The sequence below is a fragment of the Piliocolobus tephrosceles genome, chromosome 14 (assembly GCF_002776525.5).
Source record: "Piliocolobus tephrosceles isolate RC106 chromosome 14, ASM277652v3, whole genome shotgun sequence".
NCBI lineage: Eukaryota > Metazoa > Chordata > Mammalia > Primates > Cercopithecidae > Piliocolobus > Piliocolobus tephrosceles.
The window spans coordinates 14,954,229-14,977,278 of NC_045447.1; the positions used below are offsets into that span (position 1 = coordinate 14,954,229).

The window sequence follows — 23,050 nt, forward strand, 5'->3', positions numbered from 1 at the left end:
CACTACTCTAGGCACCAGGAAACAGGAGGCAGATCTGTGAATTCCCATTGACACACCCAGTCTGTTAGCCAAAGCTCCATTTCCTTAAACACTTCAGATTCCATTCACTCTGCCCATGCCTTCTTAAACTTGGCTGTCTCCCAGCAGCTCCTGCACCCTTCTACTACCTTGAGCATGGCTTTGGTGGAGCCCTGGGGCGTATCTTCTCTAACTCACTGTGGTTTCAGCGTTCATATACTGCAGCTATGTATCTTTGTCCTATACAATAAAGAATAAAGAACCTTCCAGGGTTCATATGTTGCAGTTCCTTCCAGCAGTGTATCTTGGTCCTAATTGCCCCCTTTATAATTTAGGGATACTGAAAGAGATTTGGACAACTAAGAATATCCAGTTAAATAATGACAAAGGCATATTTACTTTCCTGAGAAACATCTGTTTGTTTTATCCAGTGGATGCTTTTCAGAAGGAAATATAGTGGCAAGACCACGACCTAATTAGCCTCCACACCCATAACCGAAAACCATTATTACTTTTCTGATGGTACTTCATTTAGGGAAGAAAAAAAATAAACTGGCACCCTCTCCCTGTCAGTTTCTTCCTAATTGTGTCAACAAAAATTAGTCCCCGGGCATGTAGGAGCTGGGCAGGACCGGGTACCCTGTGGTCTGAGGAGTGGTGGGTGAAACTTCATCTCCCCACCAGCACACAGTCTGGCCCTTAGGAGATGTACATGGAGACTTTTCCAGCCTTGCCCCAGTCTTGTCCCACCACTCCCACTGACAGCATCCATTGTCTGACTGAGTACCATCTGGTCTTGAGCCCTAAGAAAGGGCCAGTTTGTGGATTGGGCAGCTTTTCATATTTGGCTTCATTTTTGCTACTTTCCTGATGAACGCCACCTTGTCATGTCGATGCCAGCCTGTGTGATGAGCTGGGCACCTGAATGATGCGTGCAAAACTTTCCTAGCTCTTCTGGACTAGAAAACACTAATCCTGTTTGCTTATCTGCCGCCCTTAAAGCAGAGATGAGAGTGGCAGTTGAAGGAGGTTTGAAATCCTGGAGCAGAGCCAAGGCCTCTTTGCCTGCACACTCCACTCTGCATGTTCCAGCCGTAGGAACAAACTGCATTATTTTGTTTCAAACTGTGCTCGAGGGAAGCCAAGACCTTGTAACTGGAAACTTACCAAACAGAGAATTCTAAGACTAAATTTAGTGTTCTATTTAAAAAATAAAATAAATTGAACATTTTGTTTATCTTCTATATGTTAAAAAAGAGAGAGAGTAACCTGGTTCACACTAACCACCTGAGAAGAGTATTCAAAGAAGTGAGAAGAAAACTAATCCTTTTGGTGAAGAGGGAAATCCTTAAGAAATTGTAATGAAGTGGCATGGAATAGGGGCTTTGCAGCCAAACTTCCAAGTAACACAGCCTCTCTAATCTCCGTTATATACAATTTTTTTTTGTGGTCCAGAGAATATTAAAAACTTAAAGGAACTTCCATGGACAGAAAATAGGAGAGATTGGTGGGTTTTACTTATGCGGGCATTCTCTGACTTTAAAATGTATAGATAATTAATTGCTTGTTGAACTGTATTCTTCATTTAATTATGTGTGAATTGGTTTTCTCTTATTCATGTTAAACTCTAATTGGAATGAAGAACCTTGAGGTACCATAGAGACTCTGTAATATAATATAGAATTTCAACAGGTTAATTTGTGACACTTTGATGTGACTTCAACCAGCCATGGTCTGTCTGCTAGCTCCTACCTTCCTCTCTTGCCTCTTCTCCCATTGCTTCAACAAACATCAAGCACCTGCTTTGGATGAGGCACAGGATTCAGATTGTCAGTGATTCCCCAGTTCTGATCCATGGATTAGCATTATGTTAGAACCACCCAGAAAACTTGTTAAAATGCAGGTTCTTGGGCACCATCTCTAGACGTTCTGGTTCACAAAGTCTAGTATGGAACCATGGAATGTGTATTTTTTAAGGTTCCCTGGATGATTGATACACAGCCTGATTTGGAACCAGTGAATAGACAGTTCTGTAAGACAAAAACAATATTTATTCTTTGGTGGCTGTTATTTTGCATCGTTAGACTCATTTTCATGTTGACACAACATAATAGAGACTGATCAAGTTCATTTAAAAGATGTTTATGCATACCGACTGGCACTTAAAAAGCTCTTTGTTTCCATATTCTCTTTGGGAGAGCTTTGACTGGGGCCTTGGCTAGTCTAGAAAAGGGCCGTAGCTAAGTATAATCTGTTCAGGCTCTCAGTAATTTTACAGAATACCAATGCAGTCCACCAGTGTAATTTGGGGGTGCATGTGTGTAAACAGGTGATGTTTCTTTTTCTTTTCTTTTCTTTTTTTTTTTTTTTTTTTGCCATTTCGTTAAATTCATCCCATTTCTGCCATGGCAGAAAATTTTATTGTTTTAGTAATGCGATCAAGTCGTGAGATCAATTTTTCTTAGATTGTAGGACTGATAGCTTCTTGTGTGACTCTTATGAATCAAAATTTTAATGGATAATATTTAAGTCATTGGCATCATAATCTACTTAAAAAGCCCTAAATGGCACCCACTTTGGCAGACATGACAGTCATAAAAGAAATTTGAGCACCTACTGGGTGCTTATGATGCTGGAGCAAGGACTCATAATTTCCCGTGTTGTTTCTGCAGACTGAAAGTGTGGTCACTTTGGTGAACCAAGGTAGTATGTTATGAGGTTAGACCATGCCGTCATGGGTCGGTGCAGACACGGAGCACGTTCACATTTGTTCTTTTCTGCTATCTTGGTAGCTTCAGAGTCTACCAGCTAGATGTGTCAGACAGCCCTGCTGGAGGTATCTTTTCCCAAGAAAAAAGACAGCAGGAGTGGAGGAGAGAGTATCAGACTGCAAGTCAGGATGGCTTTGTTCCACTTCTGCCTCTGCCTTGTACTTAATCCTCCCTGTGCCACTTTCTAGCCATATGGCCTTGGGCAAGTTACTTGACCTCTCTGAGTCCCTCCGTCTTCTTCTGTGAAAATGGGGATAGTATTCACACCTACCTCAAGGTGTTTAAAAATATCCAGTGACCATCCAGACATGAAAGCACAGAGCCCAGCACTGGGTGCACTGTTCACTCTGTAAATATTACTTGAGGCTGAATCTCATCCTTGCAGGCCATAAACCCTGATTTGACTTTCAGAAACAAGGAGAGCGATAAAGATCCTGGGAGAGTTCTGAATATTAGGATCACCCTGATAGCGGATAGGGAGTGAATCCAAGCAAAACAGAATAGTCACAGCCAACTCCCGTGAAGTTTTGCATCCGGACCACTTCTCACTAGTCATTTAGTCGTTGAATAAATTGTCATTTCTCATTCAAGTCCTCACAGAGCTTGAGTGGCCTGAGAAGCTGCTGTGTTCGCTTGACCCACCCTTTCCCCCTGACTGGCCTCTAGCAGGGAAGAGGACTAGCAGCTTCTCTGTCTTCAACCTTCAGGGCTCTGAAGTCTCTGTCTCTGTGAAGCAGGCCTGATTCTTGCCCCAGGCAGAATTAATGATTCTTTCTTTATATGCTAACACACTTGAACCTCTATTATAGCACCTCTTTCATAATGCTTTTGTGTGGAAGTTGATTGTTTGCATTTTGATCTTTCTCTCTCTATTTTAAATTGCTTGAGGGCATGGCATGTGCACATAGTGGATACTCAGTAATTGTCGGATTAATGTAGATCAGAACACAGAAGCAGTTTCATGGGAGCTAAGAGCACAGAATCCAGAGCTCAACTTCCCTAGGTTCATATCCTAGTTCTGCCGATAGCTGTGACCTTACACAAGTTCCTCAACACCCAGGAGCCTTAGTTTCCTCATCTATAAAATGGGGACAATAATGCTACCTACCTTATAGGGCTGTTGTGAAAATTAAATGAGTTAGATATATGTGAAGCACTGTTCTCAGTGATTGGCAGATAGTAATGTGAATTCAGTGGTCATGATGGTGGCCTGGTTTTTGTTGTTGTTGTTTTGTTTTGTTTTTTTGAGATGGAGTTTCATTCTTGTCACCCAGGCTGGAGTGCAGTGGCGCGATCTTGGCTCACCGCAACCTCTACCTCCCGGGTTCAAGTGATTCTCCTGCCTCAGCCTCCTGAGTAGCTGGGATTACAGGCATGTGCCACCACGCCCAGCTAATTTTGTATTTTTAGTAGAGACAGGGTATCTCCATGTTGGTCAGGCTGGTCTCAAACTCCCCACCTCAGGTGATCTGCCCGCTTCAGCCTTCCAAAGTGCTGGGGACTATAGGCGTGAGCCACCACGCCCAGCTGATGGTGGCTGTTTTATGGCTTGAATCTTTCTTCTGAGTTTTTTTTTTTTACTTTGGGACAGAGTCTCACTCTGTTGCCCAGGCTGGAGTACAATGGCGTGATCTCCGCTGACTGCAACATCCATCTCTCGGGTTCAAGTGATACTCATGCCTCAGCCTCCCAAGTAGCTGGGACTACAGGTGCGCATCACCACACCCAGCTAATTTTTGTATTTTTTGGTAGAGAAAAGGTGTCACTCTGTTGGCCAGGCTGGTCTCAAACTCCTGACCTCAAGTGATCCACCTGCCTTGACCTCCCAAAGTGTTAGGATTACAGGCGTGAGCTACCACCTGCAGCCTACAGTCACTTTCTGAGGTTAGATTTGCCAAAGAAAACAACAGGGAACAGTCCCTTTTCTTTTTCTTTTTCTTTTTTTACTACTTACGCAAATTTAGTAACTCACCACCTGAAGGTTCCTTAGTTTCTTTATGTATGGATACCTGACAGATAGGTACTCACGATTCCATGTTCAGTTACGCTTTCTTTTTAAAAGTATGATTCCCTATTAAAGCAATAGTATAGATCCATTAGCTAAACATAAATTATGATTTATATTGTCAAAGAAATAGAAATATCTACTTATACTAGATTTGAGGTGTCAAATCAATTTCTTCTTGAGTGCCCACTTTGATCCATTGATCAAAGGTGCATGTGAGGCTGGGCATGGTAGCTCACACCTATAATCTCAGCACTGTGGGAGGCCAAGGTGGACAGATCACTTGAGGTCAGGCGATCAAGACCAGCTTGGCCAACATGGTGAATCTCCATTTCTACTAAAAATACAAAAACTAGCTGGGTGTGGTGGCATTGCGCCCAGCTACTCAGGAGGCTGAGGCAGGAGAATCACTTGAACCCAGGAGGCAGAGGTTGCAGTGAGCTGCGATTGCACCACTGCAACGCCAGCCTGGGTGGCAGAACGAGATTCTGTATAACAAAAAAACAAAAAAAGTGCATATGAGGAAGGATTCTGGGCCACACCCTGACTCTGTGATCGGTTAGTAATGTCTGTCACAGATATGGCGCGGAGGAGTGGCGGCACATTGACTGTCCCTGTATTGAATAAATTGTTATCAGTCCCTCATGTAACCTTGCCTTTTTCTTTTTCATCTTAAAGATGAAAAGAAAGCTCTTTCCTCACTCACGGTGCTGTGGGCTTATTTACAATGTAGTTTACCACACCATAGTTTTCTGCCTCTGCTTTGGTAGCTAAAGCTTTTCTCTGGCAGTTTTAGTTGCTTTGATGTTGTAAAGTGTCAAATCTTGGCACGAAAGCTTGTTGCCCCGGTTAATAACTTACTCTAATTACTCTAGTAGATAGCTTTAAAAAAAAAATGGAGAGAAGTGATTAAGCAGGCGGTTGATTGCCTGTGTAAGCTTTCTCCTGACTAGGTGATATTGCTGTTGGGGGAAGATGCTTTCCTTCACTCCTTGTTGGGTGTTTTTTTTGTTGTTTGTGTGTGTGTGTGTTTTTATTCCTTCTCTTTCCCAAAAAATAATGGAGAAGGAAAAAGTAAGATGAGTTCCACCAAATTGAAAATGAAACTACTGGAAGAACGATTGTTCCCATTACCCCCTAAAAAGAAGCCCTGCGTTTCAGCTGCTAAGAAAAGCAAGACACTGTTTGCTCTTTCCTTCTACTCACATGTCCGGCATCTGTCTAGACTAGCTGAAGGTTCTTTGATTTCTGAGATGTTCTAAGTTGCCTTTCTGCTAGAGTATCTTTGATAGTTTCTTGAAAGCCTATTCCTCCCATTAAATACAGTAACTACAATTTGAACATAGCTGAACCCTTTATAATTAAAGGTTTTTCTCATACCCATGGAAGGGTTGAAATAGGTTAACTTCACAGAGTCCCTGAAGATTTTGCTTAAAACGTTTTGATGATTTTAGAGAGGATTTGTCATTTGAGAATAAATCATAATCAAAACAAACAAAAACCACAATAGTGTTTGAATCATGACACCAAGATACATACGAAGATGGTTTATAATTAAATAAAAGAATCAAGTTCTCAAACTGAGAAAGGGAACAACTTCCCAAGACACACAGCATTTTTTACAACTGCTCTAAGTAGATGATCCATGGTCAAAATGAACAAACTTAAGAATGACCTCCCTTTAAAGTCAGTAATCTGGTATCCTTTCTATATTTATCATTTTATTCATTTCTCTTTGTTTAGGTTCAGAGGGGAAATCCAAATGCCTCTAACCCTGTGAAGCAGGTGTTGGTTTGATTATTTAACCTTTTGAATTCTAGGATGGAAAGAATGACTGTGACCATCTGATTATCTTCCTCTGCCAGCTTTTAGAGCTTGGAATCTTAATACTTTTTCAAAAATGTACAGCCTCTAGTTGTGATCTATTAGGCAATTGCAATTTGTTAAATGTCTATAATCCCAGCACTTTGGGAGGCGGGCGGATCACATTAGGTCAGGAGTTCGAGACCAGCCTGACATGGAGAAACCCTGTCTCTACTAAAAATACAAAAAATTAGGCAGGCATGTTGGTGCAGACCTGTAATCCCAGCTACTCGGGAGGCTGAGGCAGGAGAATCGCTTGAAACTGGGAGGCAGAGGTTGTGGTGAGCTGAGATTATACCATTGCACTCCAGCCTGGGCAACAAGAGTGAAACTCTGTCTTAAAAAACAAAAGCTGTCTGGTAATCTTGCCTGTTCTTCCTCATGGTATGAATCTGGAGGCATTCTCCATTCCCCCAAACATTTACTCAGCACCAACTCTGTGTCGAGCATAGTAAGAGGTAAGAAGAGGAATATTGGAATATTTGGCAGACCAAGGAGGGCGGATCACCTGAGGTCAGGAGTTCGAGATCAGCCTGACCAATTTGGCGAAACTCCGTCTCTGCTAAAAACACAAATATTAATTGGGTGTGGTAGTGGGTGCCTGTAATCTCAGCTACTCAGGAGGCTGAGGCAGGAGAATCGCTGGAACCTGGGAGGCGGATGTTGCAGTGAGCCGAGGTCGCACCACTGCACTCCAGTCTGGGTGACAGAGCAAGACTCCATCTCACAAAAAGGAAAAAAAAAAAAAAAGATGGAGTCCGATGTGGTCTTCATCCTTGACGAGCTCAAATCCATAGCCCTTGTGTTCCTGGTCACCTGAGGTCATCTACCTCTGAGTTATTCAGAGTATCAGGGGCCAAGTAAGGAAGAGGGCTGTGCCCTGGTCCGGTGATGGAGATGGGGTGACTGAAAGGTAGTGGTTCCTACATAGCTCATGAATTCCTGCTGGGCCCTGGAGCTGCAGAGATGAGAAAGCAAGACCAGCTTAAAGACAGACCCTGATTTGCTTTGGCTTAGTGCAGCTGAAGAAGGTAAACTGGGGCAGAGAAGGAGACTTCTTCACATCAAAGGATAGCAATTCCTCTAGAATTGTGAGTTGTCAAAGCTGGAAAGGGACACAGAAATCTTGTAGCCTAGTCTCTTGTTTTACATACAGGACAAATTGAGACCTAGGAAAGGAAGTGGCTTGCCCGGGTCAAAAAGTTAGAAGAAGACTCCAAACAAGTATGTGAAAGGGAACATGACAAAAAGCAAGACTTTCCAACACTTTCAAGCCAGGCTGTCAGATACATGTACTCAAAATGGAATGTAAACCTTTCTCTTTGAGTAATAATAATTACTTCATTGTCTAGAATTTCCTGTGGATTAACGACACTACAACACCTTAGTTAAATGTAACTTATCCCCAGGAAATGATCGGATCTGTGTTTGTTTTAAAAATGATTATTTTCTGTCATTGGTATTTTGTCCCAGACATTTGGCCATCTAGCAGCAAGGCAAATACATATCTGTGTCATTTAACAATGTCAACAGGGACAATACCTCATCTATTTCAGAGTCCTTCGCACCGTGGATGGTACAGGGTATGCACGCGAATACTTTTTGAGTTTATTATGCATTGTGGAAACACAGTGGCCGTTATATTCTGACAGACCTGGATGTGAGTCCCAGTTCTGTCACTTACTGTTGATGTGGCCTTGGGGAAGTTATTTCACCTCTGAAACTGTTTCCTTATCTGTGAAATGTAGTGATGAGTGTATATGTGTATCAACACACACACGCGCGCACACACACACACACACACTTTCCTTTAAAACAATACTTTGCAAGGGTCTAAACCCCAACCTGGTACCTACACATATTGTGGTTTTGTCTTTTGAGGGGGCATTCTTATTTTTATTTCATGTTAAGTTGCAGAGCTGCTATTAGGATTCTGCAGAGGCATTGGAATCTAAGACTGTGACAATCTGGGCTTTATCTCTGAGAAATGACTGAAAAAAACAAAAAGGTGTCCTTGTGATTTGCCCAATTCCGTCATTGATCATTCTCCATTCATGTCCTACCCTCACTGCCTTCTCCTCATCTCGCTTTGCCTCAAAGAAAACTAACAGAGCCATATAGAAAGCTCTGAGATATAAATGACCTTGTGCACCTTTAATTGAGGACAGAATTTGCTGAAGTGCATCCCAAAATCCACCAGTGGTTTACGTTACAGTCTGTGTCCTGGCTAGACTGGCTGTTGGCTGTATAATTTGTCTAGTTTTGTCTGGAGTCTTAGACTATTCAGCTGCTTCAGGGCAAAATCTTTTGGGGTGTCATGAAATGAGATTGATAATTGGCTTCTGATGAATATTCATTGTGACTAATGACTTTGGGCAAATTTTACACATACTATCTTTCCATTCTCCCACTGAGTGAGATTTTGATAGAATCATTTTCTTCAACTTGCACTTCAATTATATATTCACAATACCCCTTTGTTGACTGCACTCCAAATTACATACTTTCATTACTTTTAAAGTTTGTATTCTGTAAGGAATGAACATAGGCCTTTAGGACTTTTATTTTTAGAAACAGGGTTTAGAATTATTTTAAAAATAAGCGGCAAGCGATACTTTACAGAACAGAGTGCATTATTTCTGATTGAGTATAGATATATAGTAAGACTTTTCTTGTAATCAACTGACTGTCCTTAAGTAATGATGCATACAGTTTATGTCATTTAGTATTTTGGAAAAGAGCCATATAACTCCCTGTTTTATTTGTTCCTTAATCAAATGAGTAATGTATTTTACCCCAATGGCAGAGATTTGGCCCTTAGAAAACCCACTAATGAAATGATCAAACACCTTAAAAGTTTGATTTTTTTTTTTTTTTAAGAAGGATAAGTAATTTTAAAATCTTGGCATTGAGGTTGGTAGGTTTGCTTTTGAGGTTAAAAAGACATGAAAAGAACATTATCTGACGATGAGATCTCTGCTACTTTATCGGTTGAAATAGGCTTTTGACCCAAACCAGTTTAACCTAAAAAGAGTCACATAATCAAGTTCTGGCTTAACCAGGTTCATTCTATTAAATGACTTTTTCAAAGAGAATCACAAATTAATTCATATGATGATGTTACCTTCATTTGTATGGGACCTTATAGATTTTGAAGTGCTTTTATTTATTTATTTATATGTTGTGGAATTAGAAAGTAGGCACATGATTGAATGGGTGAATGGATGAATGAATGACTTGGTTTTCCAAAAGTGCCATGCTTGTGTTTCTAAGCTTGCTGTTTTTGTTTTAGACATTTTTTTCTGTCTTTCTTTTCTGGGGGACAGAGTCTCGCTCTGTTGCCCAGGCTGGAGTGTAATGATGCGATCTCAACTCACTGGCAACCTCCACCTCCTGGGTTCAAGCAGTTCTCCTGCCTCAGCCTCCCGAGTAGCTGGGACTATAGGCATGTGCCACCATGCCTGGCTCTTTTTCTGTATTTTTAGTAGAGACGGGGTTTCGCCATGTTGACCAGGCTGGTCTTGAACTCCTGGCCTCAAGTGATCCGCCCACGTCAGCCTCCCAAAGAGCTGGCATCACAGGCGTGAGCCACCACGCCCAGCCTGTTTTAGACTTTGAGTCATGTACCTTGTTCCGCGAGACTCACGGGAATGTTGGTATGCTACTGATAAAAGCCAAGCTACTAAACTGTCTTTGTATTGTGAGTATATTCTAAGAAAAAATAGTATTTTCTTTATTCAGGACACATGCCGTTAACTAGTGCATGTGTGTGTGTTGTGTATTCTGGGCCACTGAGAACATGGAGGTGAAGACAGGATCTTCCTGTACTTTACAGTCAGGAGACAAACATGCAGCCAGTTATGATCCAGTTAATAATGAGTGCTTGTGGGTTGGATGCTGTGGCTCATGCCTGTAATCCCAAGATTTTGGGAGGCCAAGGTGGGTGGGTCACTTGAGGTCAGGAGTTTGAGACCAGCCTGGCCAACATGGCAAAACCCTGTCTCTACAAAATATACAAAAATTAGCCAGGCGTGGTAGCACACACCTGTAGTCGCAGCTACTCAAAAGGCTGAGGCAGGAGAATTGCTGGAACCCGGGAGGCGGAGGTTGTAGTGAGCTGAAATCGTGCCACTGCACTCCAGCCTGGGTGACAGAGTGAGACCCTGTCTCAATCATCATCATCATCATCATCATCATCATCATCATCATCATCATCATCGGTGCCTATTCACAAGGAGCCAGGAAAGACTTTGAAGAAGAAGTACTTACACAGAGACCTGAGGGAGGAGTTTGCTAGAGGCACAAATCCAGGCCAGTTTGGGGGATGGGTGGAAAGGGAGGGGAGGAAAAAGAGTACATGACTCTATCTAAGTGATGTATTCCAAGGACAGACTTGGAGAAGACGGTACAGAGTGTGGCTACAGATGGCTGCTGTAAAGCTAGACTGTGGGCTGGTGGAGCCATCCGGGACTAGCCATGCCCCCAAAGACTTCTGAGTAGGAAGTGATGGGCCGGAACCTGCACTTGAGGAGGAGCGCTCTGGCAGCTAGTTAAAGATGTGCAAAAAGAGCTGAGACCCGAGGCCAGTGGAACCCTCCAGGCTGACTTCAGGGTGGAATCAGGTCAGATTCATTCAGGTTGATTCATTCTCCACTCACTCAACACCAGCAAGGAGTTTTCATCTCTAAGAAGCCCTGAAGGGATTAGGGGTGTGTGTGTGTATCTATATGTAAAATACAGAATATACTTATATATAAAATATATAAAGATATATAATATATATAACATATATAAAACTAATGATATGATATATATATAATTAATGTTTTGATATTATATATATATATGTGTGTATATATATCAGCCTCCTTTATGTGGGTACTTACGGAAATAGAATGTGAAGGAATGGGTTAAACCTGCCAGCCTTGACGGGGTCACTGGGAGCAGTTCTTGGGTGCCTGCTGAATGAGATCTGGTTCATGGCATGGACCTGGCTTCAAGAACGGGGTCTGGAGGAAAGAGTCAGGGCAGGCGGGGGTGGGAGTGGCAGCCCTGGCTTTAACACACACTTCTCACAACTGGGAAACATCAGCAGAATACCCAATTTAAAGCTGTTCATGTTACACTAACCTCTGGGATGCTTTTAACTGGGCCTTGGCACGTCACTCTTTTGCCACGTAAATGTCCTTCTGTCAGCAAAGGCCAGTTAACAGCTTCCAAAAGAAGCAAAGTCCTCATGGGAACAGGCTTCCCTGAAACCAAAGAAACATTAAAGAAAAAAAGACAGAAAGAAGCATGTGTTGTTGGCTTTGTCACTTCATAGCTATATCTCCAAAGGTTGCTTTTTTTCCCCTTTCTTTTCACTATATTGAATTTTGTAGCAATTGTATCCCTTTATATTATCTTTGTTTCCTAAATTTTTAATTGCATAAAATACTGATTATATGATGTCTCTAGCTCTTAAGAAGAAAAAAAAAATACAAAATAGGGGTAAGTCAAAAGGCTGTGGAGAGGAAGGATTAGTCAGTAAACAGTGCCATAGCAATTGATTACCTATGTGGAAAAAATAAATTCTCACCTCAGTCCTTAAACCTAAAGTAATTCCAGATGGACTGAAGAGTTAAATGCTAAGGGAAAATTTAGAGGACTTTCTTGGGATAAAAGCGGTAGAAACCATCATGGAAGAAATTATTTGTCTATGTAATTATTTAGACCTTCTCTTTGCCCAGAAATTCAAAGAAAATTAAGTATAAATTATTTTCAAAACACTACAAAGGCTGGATATTCTTTGCATATCATCAGTGATTGCTTATAAATCAGTAAAAATTACTAACACTCATTTTTAAAGTGGGCTAAGAATATGAATAGACCATTTGTCTATTACATAAGTACAGTCAAGAAACATATGACAAAATGTTCAACCTTAGTCCTGATCAGAATAAAAATAAAAGTAAAATAGATACAATTTTAAAGCTACTAACTTGACTACAAGGAGTAGTGCTGGTGAGGGGCAGGGAGGCCAGAATTGTGGTGGATGGCTGGGGCTGGGGGGTGTAAAGAGTCTCCATCCTTCCTCTATTCATTATACTAACATATTTATGATATATGTATTTATTAAGTGTCTTGAAATATTTATAACCTTTGTCTCTGAATTCTACATTTAGGAACTATAGATATAAATTATTGACCTGTATGATTATATTACTTAATGGTAGTAGAGTAGTTAAATATATTAATAGCATGGGAAATTCATCAAGTATCGTTAAAAGGTATTTTTTTCTAAGAATATTTAAAGAATATTCTGGATTTGTGCCTTTAAAGCATCATTAAGAGATACCTTTTTCTAAGAATATTTAAAGGAAAATGGCATCAAATAATGTTCACTTTTAAGAAACACAAAAGAATACTGTATTTATAGTCATCCTAATTGTATTTAAAAAGGGAATATATGTGCTTCTGTGTATAAGAACCTACAATGTGAAATCTTCCAATGGTGGTGGCATTTATTTTAATCCCTTTCTCCATTTTTAAAATTTTCTGTTTCGTGTATTAGCTTTACAATCAGGAAAAAAGTTTTTTTGAAAAGAAAGCTCTTACTAAATTTGAATTAGGGTGATTGAGTTAACTTAGAATGATTTCTCCAGGCTTTTCAACTTACCATGTAAACATGTTGAAGAATTATAGAATTGTATTGCTGAAATCAAATGGCGGTGTCTCTTCCCTTGGATTTGTTCATTGATCTCTGCTTTGCTCTGTTCCAGCTGACTGCCTGCATCCACGGGTCTGCAGCGATGCTCTACCCCATGTACTGGCAGCACGTGTACATCCCTGTGCTGCCGCCACATCTGCTGGACTACTGCTGGTAAGGTGGCTGGCCCTGTCCTCTGCTTCTCCTTTGCCCTGAACTGACTGGGCATGTTAGGTGTGTCACTTTTTAATGCAGTTGGTGACTCTACATTAAAAATACTAACTTTATCCAGCCTGGACAAAGTAGTGAGAATCCATCTGTACCAAAAAAAAAAAAAAAAAAAGTCAGGCATTGTGGCACATACCTGTACTCCCAGCTACTGAGGAGGCTGAGTTGGGAGGATCATTTGAGCCAGAGAGGTTGAGGCTATAGTGAGCTCTAATTGTGCCACTGCACTCCATCCTGGGCAACAGAGTGAGACTCTGTCTCAAAAATAATAATAATAATAATAATAATAATACTAACTTCAAAGTAGCATGGATTTAAGACCACCTGATTGCATGGCCCTTTCATTTCCAGTTTTCTTATATGTCATGACAGAGTACAAGAGAGTAGGTAGTCATTTTTCCCATTTCTCAGTTTGGGGGAAACAATGCACCAAGAGGTTGTGTGTTTGTCTGTTTGTTTTTTCCTAAAACAAATTGTAAACTGGGGACAGAAACAATTGAGATCTCCAAGGCCTTCAAGTTTCAGCCATGCCCTGGCACATTCCTTAAGACTCGTGCTCACTGTGGTTTGGGAGCACAAGCCAGACGGCACTAAACCGTCTGAAGTTCTTTGAGGAGAATTTCACCGTTCAGTGAAACAGACTTTAGTAGAAGGAAGAAACAAAGGTTTTGGCGACAGCCCTGCCATCTTGGGCAAGTCACTTGGCTTTAAGACTTTGTTTACTCATCTGTAAAAGGAAGTTGTTCAATACATAATCATAAAGATGAAACGAGATAACATATGAAAAGACCGCATGTAGAAAAGCTGGCTCATGGTGGGTGCTCAGAAAATGTTCCCACAGACATATCATTGTCCTCACTATCTGTCTTCAATAAATTACCAAAACAGACTGTCTTTGTGACCGATTTGGTTCCCTTTTCCTCATGAATAATATCTTTCTCTAGTGTAATGCAGTTAGACATTGTCTCCAAACAGTTCAAGTCAACAGAAGTCCATAAGGGGGCATGGTACACAGAGAGGGAGAGGCACTAATTGCATGCCGAATATTGAGAGCTTCAGGAGGAGGGAACCCATTTGAGGGTCATAGCCCTGTTGCTTAAAGACAGATGACATAGGACACTGACCACTGGTTCAGAGTGATTGAGTCCAGGTCAGTCATACTTTTACTGGGATCTCCAGCCCATTTTGCCGTCACCTCACTGGAAAGGTTCACTCAGATAGCCAGATTGTCCAAGGAGCTTAAAGGCATTCCACAGTCACTCCTGATTGGAACGTGTTGGGCTCACCCTCTTCCCAAGAAGCCATGGAGATAACAAGGACGTAACTCAGGGCCATGATGTGAAAATCAGTGGCCCTCTCTCGTGCATAGCAGTAAGTGAATGGGCCTGATTATTTCTTAATTATACGTCTTTCTTATCAGGGTAGTCATCTTATTCATGCCTTTCTCCCACCTCTTGTGAGATTAAGGGGCAATATGTTTTCTACTATGTGGAATATGGAATCCTGGCTAATTTTGAATTTCTTCTTGATTCATCGATGGTTGAACCCCACATTTTTTCACTGTGTCTCTTCATACTTTGGTTTATTTTGGAAACTATTTTCAGTTAATGATGACGTCCAGGTACTGCTGGTCTAGATTTTTGTGTTCATCCCTTCTTGAGTGGGTAGGAGATAAAGTAATGTTTGCAAATAGGAAAGAATAAGGATGTAAACCCCTTATAACAGATTCACCGTGTGACGTTAAATGTTTGCATTTGCTGTGTTCCTCAGGGAATGTTTTCAAACCCTGGAGCCCATCGCAGACCCCTCCCCTGTATCCAGGTCTCCAGCCTCTCTCCTTCCATTGGAGACTCTAGGGAATGCTGGACTCTGCCCTAGTGAGGCTGCTCCTTCTGCTCCCGGACTCCAAAGGGAAGATTGTTAGACTCCTGTCCCCGCTGCCATGGTCTGGTGTGAGCTCCGCCCTGTCATCTGGCTGCTAGCACAGCCCCTAGGAACCTTCTTCCCTGCCGTGTCACTGTCATCTGCTTGTCTCTGGGATCTTCATCATCTGTTGGTTGAGATGTCCACATCCCCTTCCCATCTTATTCTCTGTTGTCTTCAGTGGCTTCAGAATCCATGCTACTGGCCTCCTCTTATTCCCACTGAGATCACATTTGCACTGTTTTGTCATCTGTAGTGAGATTACTCCCTCAGAGATGCCATGGAGTAGCACAAACAAGAATAGGATGGGGCTAAGAGGAGGACGCCTGAGTCCCTGTCTCCGCTCCATTACTGCCTGGCTGTGTAGCTTAGAGCAAGCGCCTTTGCTTCTCTGAATCTCTTCTCTGTTGAGGGCTGAAAATACTGCAACTTGTTCTTTAAACTGTTTCTAGGATGAAATAAAATAACGTATGTGCTAATGCACTTTATAGACTGAAAAGCGCTGTCAGCCACCCAGCAGGGTGACACCTGTGTCATTAACCGTCTGAAGCTCACTCAGCCCCCTCTGGTTTCCTGCTGGCCTCCTTGCTTTGGGTCTTCGTGAGCTTTTTCTTTCTTTCTTTTTCTTTTCTTTCTTTTTTTTTTTTTTTTTTTTTGAGACAGAGTGTCACTCTGTCACCCAAGCTGGAGTGCAGTGGTGCACTCTCAGCTCACTGCAACCTCCACCTCCCAGGTTCAAGCGATTCTCCTGCCTCAGCCTCCCAAGTACCTGGGATTACAGGCGCGTGTGACCACGCCCGGCTAATTTTTTGTAATTTTAGTAGAGACAGGATTTCCCTGTGTTGGCCAGCATGATCTTGATCTCCTGACCTTGTGATCCACCTGTCTCAGCCTCCCGAAGTGCTGCGATTACAGGCATGAGCCACTGTGCCTGGTGTCGTGAGCTTTTTCGGTAGAGCAGATGTTTCCCGATGCTGGCCATGTCTCAGGCACTGCACTAAGTGCTGGAAGACAGGGATGAGAGGCAGTTTCCAGCAGAAGGGACTCAAACAATTGGGTGTTGAAGACACAGGCACATAGGCCAGAACTGCTCCTGGGTTTTTCACCAGTTCCTTGCAGGTTCTTGCTTCCCTGGCCTTGCCACTGACCCTGGGCACCCCTACCATTTTCTTATCTACTCCTTGTCTGGAAGATACTGCTGGTGAAAGTCTGAGAGCCTTTGCGGAGAGGACCTGCTAGAGAGTGGTACTGCCTAACCTTAGCTTGCCCTCCTCCTCTGCAGTCACCCCTGAGCCCTCACTCTCCCTACCATGCAGCAGGCTCAGGGATGGGAATGCATTGTTATGTCTGGTGAGTAGAGGGGGACATAGGTTCTGTGTTCCCACAGCTGCCCTCCTTCTCATCCAAGGCTGGTTACTTGCTGTCTGCTTGCCTCTTCCTCTCCTACCATTCCTGAGGGAGGAAGAGCAGTCTGTCCAAAGCCATTGACTTCACCTGGGCCTGGGTGCTGTCTCCTGAGGATTCTCTGGGACCCATCTAGATCTCTGCTCTCTTGGGTACCATTAAACACCCCTTTCTGCTGCCTCTCCTCTCCTGCACATGTGCTTAGGTGCCCCATTCCTCAGATTTGACCTTTCCTTAAACTCCCTGTGCTTGAGCTTCTGAGCCAATGCTCTTGGTTTCTTCTCACTGCCATATATTTTCAAGGAAAGGACCAAAAGGACCCTGTTTACTATCCAGTAGTGTTTGTTGTTCAAATGAAAACTTGAGGGACTGGGCAGAGGCAGACACTGACGCTCAGAGAGGAGGAAGGAGACGAGGGGAACTAGAGGGGAGGAGAAGGAACAAAACACACACCCAGGGAAGAGGGAAGGGAGAGAGAGAGCAAGAAAAAGCAGAAGGTAGAAAGGAGACACACATGCCCTGAGACAGAGTCCTGGAGTGACATCCAGCCCCCTTAGCACGTTGAACCTGCTGCCATCCCCTCTCCCCCCAGACGCACAGTACGCTCATAGGAATAGACGCCCACATAGACATGCCCGCCTTCATAGACATAGGTCCCTTCCCCACAGACATGTCTCAGGGTCTTCCACAGGGAGAGACACCCCCAACCCTGCCCCCACCACAATACACATCATAGGTTAGATGAGGTTAGATGTGTGCTCTAAAAGGTAGCCACAGGTCAAATGCGGTAGCTTATGCCTGTAATCTCAGCACTTTGGGAGGCCAAGGCAGGAGGATCTCTAGAGCCTAGGAGTTTGAGACCAGCCTGGGCAAATCATGAGATTCCCATCTACACAGAAAATTAAAAAAAAAAAAAAAAAAAAAGTAGCTAGCCATAGTGGCACACAACTGTAGTCCCAGCTACGCAGGTGGTTGAGGTGGGAGGATCGCTTGATTCCAGGAGGTAGAGGCTACATGAGCCGCAGTCGAGCCACTGCCCTCCAGTCTGGGTGACAGAGTGAGACCCTGTCTCACGGTTCCCCCCTGGAAGAGATTGACCAGTGGGTTTTCATGCTGTGCTTCAGGGAGGAATACCCAGGGATTGGTAGAGCTGGGAGGATCAATATAGTTCGTCTGCCAAGTAGTAGTACAATTTTATTTTTTAATATTTATTTTATTTTATTTTATTTTTTGAGACAAGGTCTTGCTTTGTCGCCCAGGCTGGAATGCAGTGGCACAATCTCGGCTCACTGCAACCTCAGCTCCCTGGGTTCAAGCGATTCTCCTTCCTCAGCCTCCCTAGTAGCTGGAATCACAGGTGCATACCACCACGCCTGGCTAATTTTTGTATTTTTAGTAGACACAGGGTTTCACCATGTTGGCCAGGCTGGTCTCTTAACTCCTGACTTCAGGTGATCCACCTGCCTCAGCCTTCGAAAGTACTGGGATTACAGGCATGAGCTACTGTGTATGACCCAACTTTAGCTTTCTATTATTTGAAAAGTTTTGGGTGCTAAATTGTTAGCTAGTTTAAAACAGGCAGTTTACATTCCTGGAACTGTGGAGGGGAAAATGCTCTGTCACTAACATCAGTGACAAAGATAGCTGCCATTGTTGAACAGTGGGGCTATCTCCTTTACATCTGTGATGGCATTGAATTCTGCCAACAACCCTACACGGCAGATACTATTAGCCCCATTTCACAGATGATTAGTAAGCCAAGGCCCCAAGAGCTTTAGTAACTTTCCCTGATATAGACATTATGTATTATACTCTACGATCAAATTTTTATTAAGAGAATTGTATGGACACATAATACACAAAAAATCAGATGTATATATGTATACTTATAGAGAGGCAAAAATCTGGAAAGAAATACACCAAAATGTTTAACAGAGACCCGTTATGGGGAGGTGGGACAGGATTTCTGCATGCTTTTTATTTTCCATATTTTCAAATATTTCTACAATGAAAAAGTATGGTTTTTATAATTAAAAGCTTTATTTTCACAAATCAGTGTTTATTCTAGCCAATTGTTCTTTCCAGCTGCCATTCATTTCTCCCTTCATGTTTTCTTGGAGATACATTAGATGTTTTATTTTCCCATGAAAGCTGATCCAAGATCATTTTTCAACCTTCTCTAACTCTAGCACTCTGAAAAACTGTTACCAGCCTGACCAAGGGCAATGATGTTGGCAGGTCTAACTTAGAAGAGAAGACTTGGCAAGGAAGGCTGCTAAGTCCTTGTCATCCTAAATTTCCACTACAGAAAATTAAAGATGACATTTGTATTTACTGGTGCCTGAGTGGGTTTTGAGGGGAGGCACCATCTTGGAAGTTTCTGTTTCTGTAATAGCAGTCTTTCTCCTGGTCCCTTGTTTCTGTGAAAAAACTTTTTGACATATGACCAAAGGATGATTACAGGCTGGTGGGGGATTGGTGTCTGTTTGTTAACTGTAAGGTGTAAGAATGATGAAATGAAAGACTCCCAAGAGAAAAAACACATCCCCCATAATGAAGGGTTGATTTGACCACCTTCAACCACTACCACTGCTTTGGTCAGAGACTACAAATGTCATGAAATTTGAGTCAATGCTAATAACTTCATTCTCTTATGCCTAGTAACTTTCACCACCATTGAGTTTAATCCTTGGTGGTAAGAGCCAACAGGGATAACTAGCATTTTAAGTAAAGTGCTAGGAGCCTGAAACATGTAAATTTGAAGGAGGTTTGCTCCTCTGCAGATGATTTAAATGTTAAGTATGTCCCCATGCAGAGGATACACAAAATGGAATCTGAAAACTATTATCTCCTGTAGAAATGAACTCTCAATTTACTCACTGCACAGGAAGGGCGGATTCTAGTCATTTTCACTGCCAGCAGGTGCCCTTTCTATGCATAATAGACTTCACAAGTGTAATTAACACATGAGGACCACTGCTGCCAGTTTTTCTTCAGGTACATGCTGCTAGGAGTTTTCAGGACAACAGTGTAGGCCATAAGAGCTTTTTACATGGCGCCTGAAGATGAAGTCTGCATTGACTTCTGGACAAAAACATGTTAAATGGGACTGAGCCCAGACCCTGCTGTTGGTATCACAGGTCACAGTCATTGAGTCCAGAAACCCCAAAAGCTGTATTGCAGCCTTTAGTAGACCAGAGGCTATGACAGCAAAGCTCTAGTTTGCATGCAGTTAATAAATGAAAAGTAGGATACTGAAAACCCTACAATTATGTGGAGAACTAATTGCACATTCACAAATACAACAAACAATCATCTGAGTTAACTTTAATTAGAGCTATAATCACAGATTTTAATTATCTGAAAAAAGAAATCAGTTTAGTCCAAATGGGCTGCCCTGGATATTCCTCGAATTATTTTTTTGTGTGTCCCTTCCTATTTTTGGAGTGGACAATAGTATGGAAAGTGCCTAGGTTTTAGATTCAGGCAGACCTGGATTCAAATGTTAGTCTTATCTCTTATTAACTATGTAACCATTAAAAATCTGTTTCACCTCTCTGATCTGCAATGTCTTTTTCTGTAAAATGGGTATAACTTACCTACTTTGAAAAGTGGCTATAGCAATTAGAGTTATTAGCCAAGTGGCACCTAGGGGCCATTAGTAAATATTGATTGCTTTTTTCACCATTATTATAAACATGGGACATGGATTTCAGTTTCTGGAAGGTTTAACTCACATTAAACATTATTCTTACTTCTGCTGCCTTGAGAGCTCAGGGGAAAACTTTATAATTCATCTTCTCTTTTTATCCCTCAGATTGTTTTTATTTTGATTTTTTTTTTTTATTTAACTTGAGTTATTGTATGGTTGTTTTCATTTGCAGCTGTGGCATAAGAATGAAAAGAAAAGAAACAAAAGCAGATGGCAGAGAAAACGAAAGGAGTAAGACATTTCCAGCCCTTATGAATATTTAAAAACATGTGCTGCTGGTTCCTTTCTACTTTAGATCTATGCCATTCCCTTGACTTTGAAAGTGAAAACGAGAATGTTCCCTACCTTAGCTGATGGTGGCCTTGACCTTGGCCAGTGTTGGGAAAGCCTTCCTGTTTCTGGGAGAAAAGGATTAACTTGCTAATGAGAATCAGCATTCCCTTTCATAATAATCACCATCTATTGAGTACTGTGTATGTGACAAGCTCTTTATAAACATTATCGCAAATCTTCAAAATCAAGCTGCAAGGTAAATATTTTTAGCTCCATTGTATGTATTAGGAAGTCGAAGCTCAGAGAGGTTTAATGACTTACCTACTGTCACACAGCCAAGAAATAGTGGAGCCTGCCCTTGAAATCCAAGGCCATCTGATATTAAAACTTTCCCTACTAATATCCTCCGAAGTGTTAGAGAATAAATTGTACCCATCACCAAGATTTTGTGAAAAAATTCTTCATGTCGGATTCTTGATGACTTGCTAATTGTAGACGTATGTTGTCATTCATTAATTATTCATTTATTCAGCAAATATTGATAGAGCACTTATGTACCAGGCACTATGCTAATTAAATTGTGCTAAGAAAAGGTCCCAGTAGAAACCATATGGTATTTCCCATGTAAATTTCTTTTTCCCCCTTCCTCCTTCAGAAGTAGTCCTAAATAGGGACCACAAATCAATTCCCAACTTGAATCGTGTATTTGGTTTATTCTAGGCAATTATTAACACACATTTGTGATAAAATATTTTCAAAGCAGATCAAGACAAGCTCATGCTTTCCCCCCAAAGGACAGTCAGGTCAAAAGCCAAGTTAGTAGCTAGCTCCTGATGCTTTTTGAGGGCATTGTTGAACTGAGAAGTCAAATAGGATATGTACAGTGAAGGTTTGGATTTTGCATTTGACTTTGTAAAATGCCTCATATTTTTTGGCATTTCCAGATGACTCTGGAACCATTCTTCCTCTCAGAGTGGGGATGCTCAGATCTCTCTGAAAGACGCTAGTTTCAGGCCTTTTGTGTGCTCTATGTAGGGTTCTGAATCAGCCCCTACATGGTGCATCACATATTCCATGTAGGATTTTCAACAAAAGGTGCACTGTCCATATAGGTGATGGGGCATCAGTCTGGACACAACTCTGAAGTAACATCCAGTTAATCAGATCTGCGCCCATTCTAGTCACTATCTTCATTGATGCCATGAAATGTTGCATAGGAAATAGATCAATGCTAGATTTAGTGGAATTGTTAGTATTCTTGATGGCAGAGACAGAACTCAAATAAAGTGTGGTTCAGCGGAAACAGAAAAGCGTGGCCCTCACCTGGCTTCCCCGTTGACTAGATTGGCGGTCACTGAGCCAGCCTTTTCAGATGGAGGTGAATAGTGATTACTACTGACACAAAGCAGGTGCTCTGTAAATAGTAGATACTATCTTTATGTTATTCATAGCTATATAGATGTATATATAGTCAGTATATATTAATGTATCTCTGGTGCTAAGAATTTCAACTGAGGTCAGGTATGGTGGCTCACACCTGTAATCCCAGCACTTTGGGAGGCTGAGAGGGCAGATCACTTGAGGCTAAGAGTTTAAGACCAGCCTGGGCAACATAGTGAAACCCCATCTCTACTAAAAATAGAAAAAAAAATAGCTAGGCATGGTGGTGCATGCCTGTAATCCCAGCTACTCAGGAGGCTGAAGCATGAGAATTGCTTAAACCTGCACTCCAGCCTGGGCAATAGAAAAAGACCCTGTCTTCAAAAAAGAAAAAAAAAAAAAAAAAGAGAATTTCAACTGAATATTTTTTGCATCATCTAAATATATAGACTTAACACACAGAATGGAAGTGGAGTTGTTGGATAGTTGTGGCCAAAATCTCTTATATATGCCAAACTCGAGGCTTTCTAGCTTTTGTTAAAGATTAGGTTCCAGTAAGTAAGCAAAAGCTGTATGTCATTGCCATTTTGCAGCAAGTGCTTATGAGTACTTACTACATTCCTGGCAGTGGGCATAGAAAGATAGGTGCACATAGGTGGTTCTAGATCTGAGGAAACACTACTTCACCAAAGAACTCAAGCATCCAGTAAAGATTGGGAGAATATATATATATATATATATATATATATATATATATATATTTTTTTTAAGCTAAGAAGCAGCAA

General features: G+C 41.8%; 1 protein-coding gene across 11 annotated transcripts in view; it reads left to right on the forward strand.

The window, feature by feature from the left end:
• The window catches only part of DENND1A (DENN domain containing 1A), a 546,843-nt gene that overhangs the window by 285,689 nt on the left and 238,104 nt on the right, over positions 1-23,050 (forward strand). For all 11 annotated transcript variants that reach the window (XM_023217180.1, XM_023217183.1, XM_023217187.1 and 8 more), the window contains one exon: positions 13,419-13,519. In XM_023217180.1, coding sequence (XP_023072948.1) covers positions 13,419-13,519 — 101 coding nt within the window. The remainder of the gene's footprint in view (positions 1-13,418; positions 13,520-23,050) is intronic.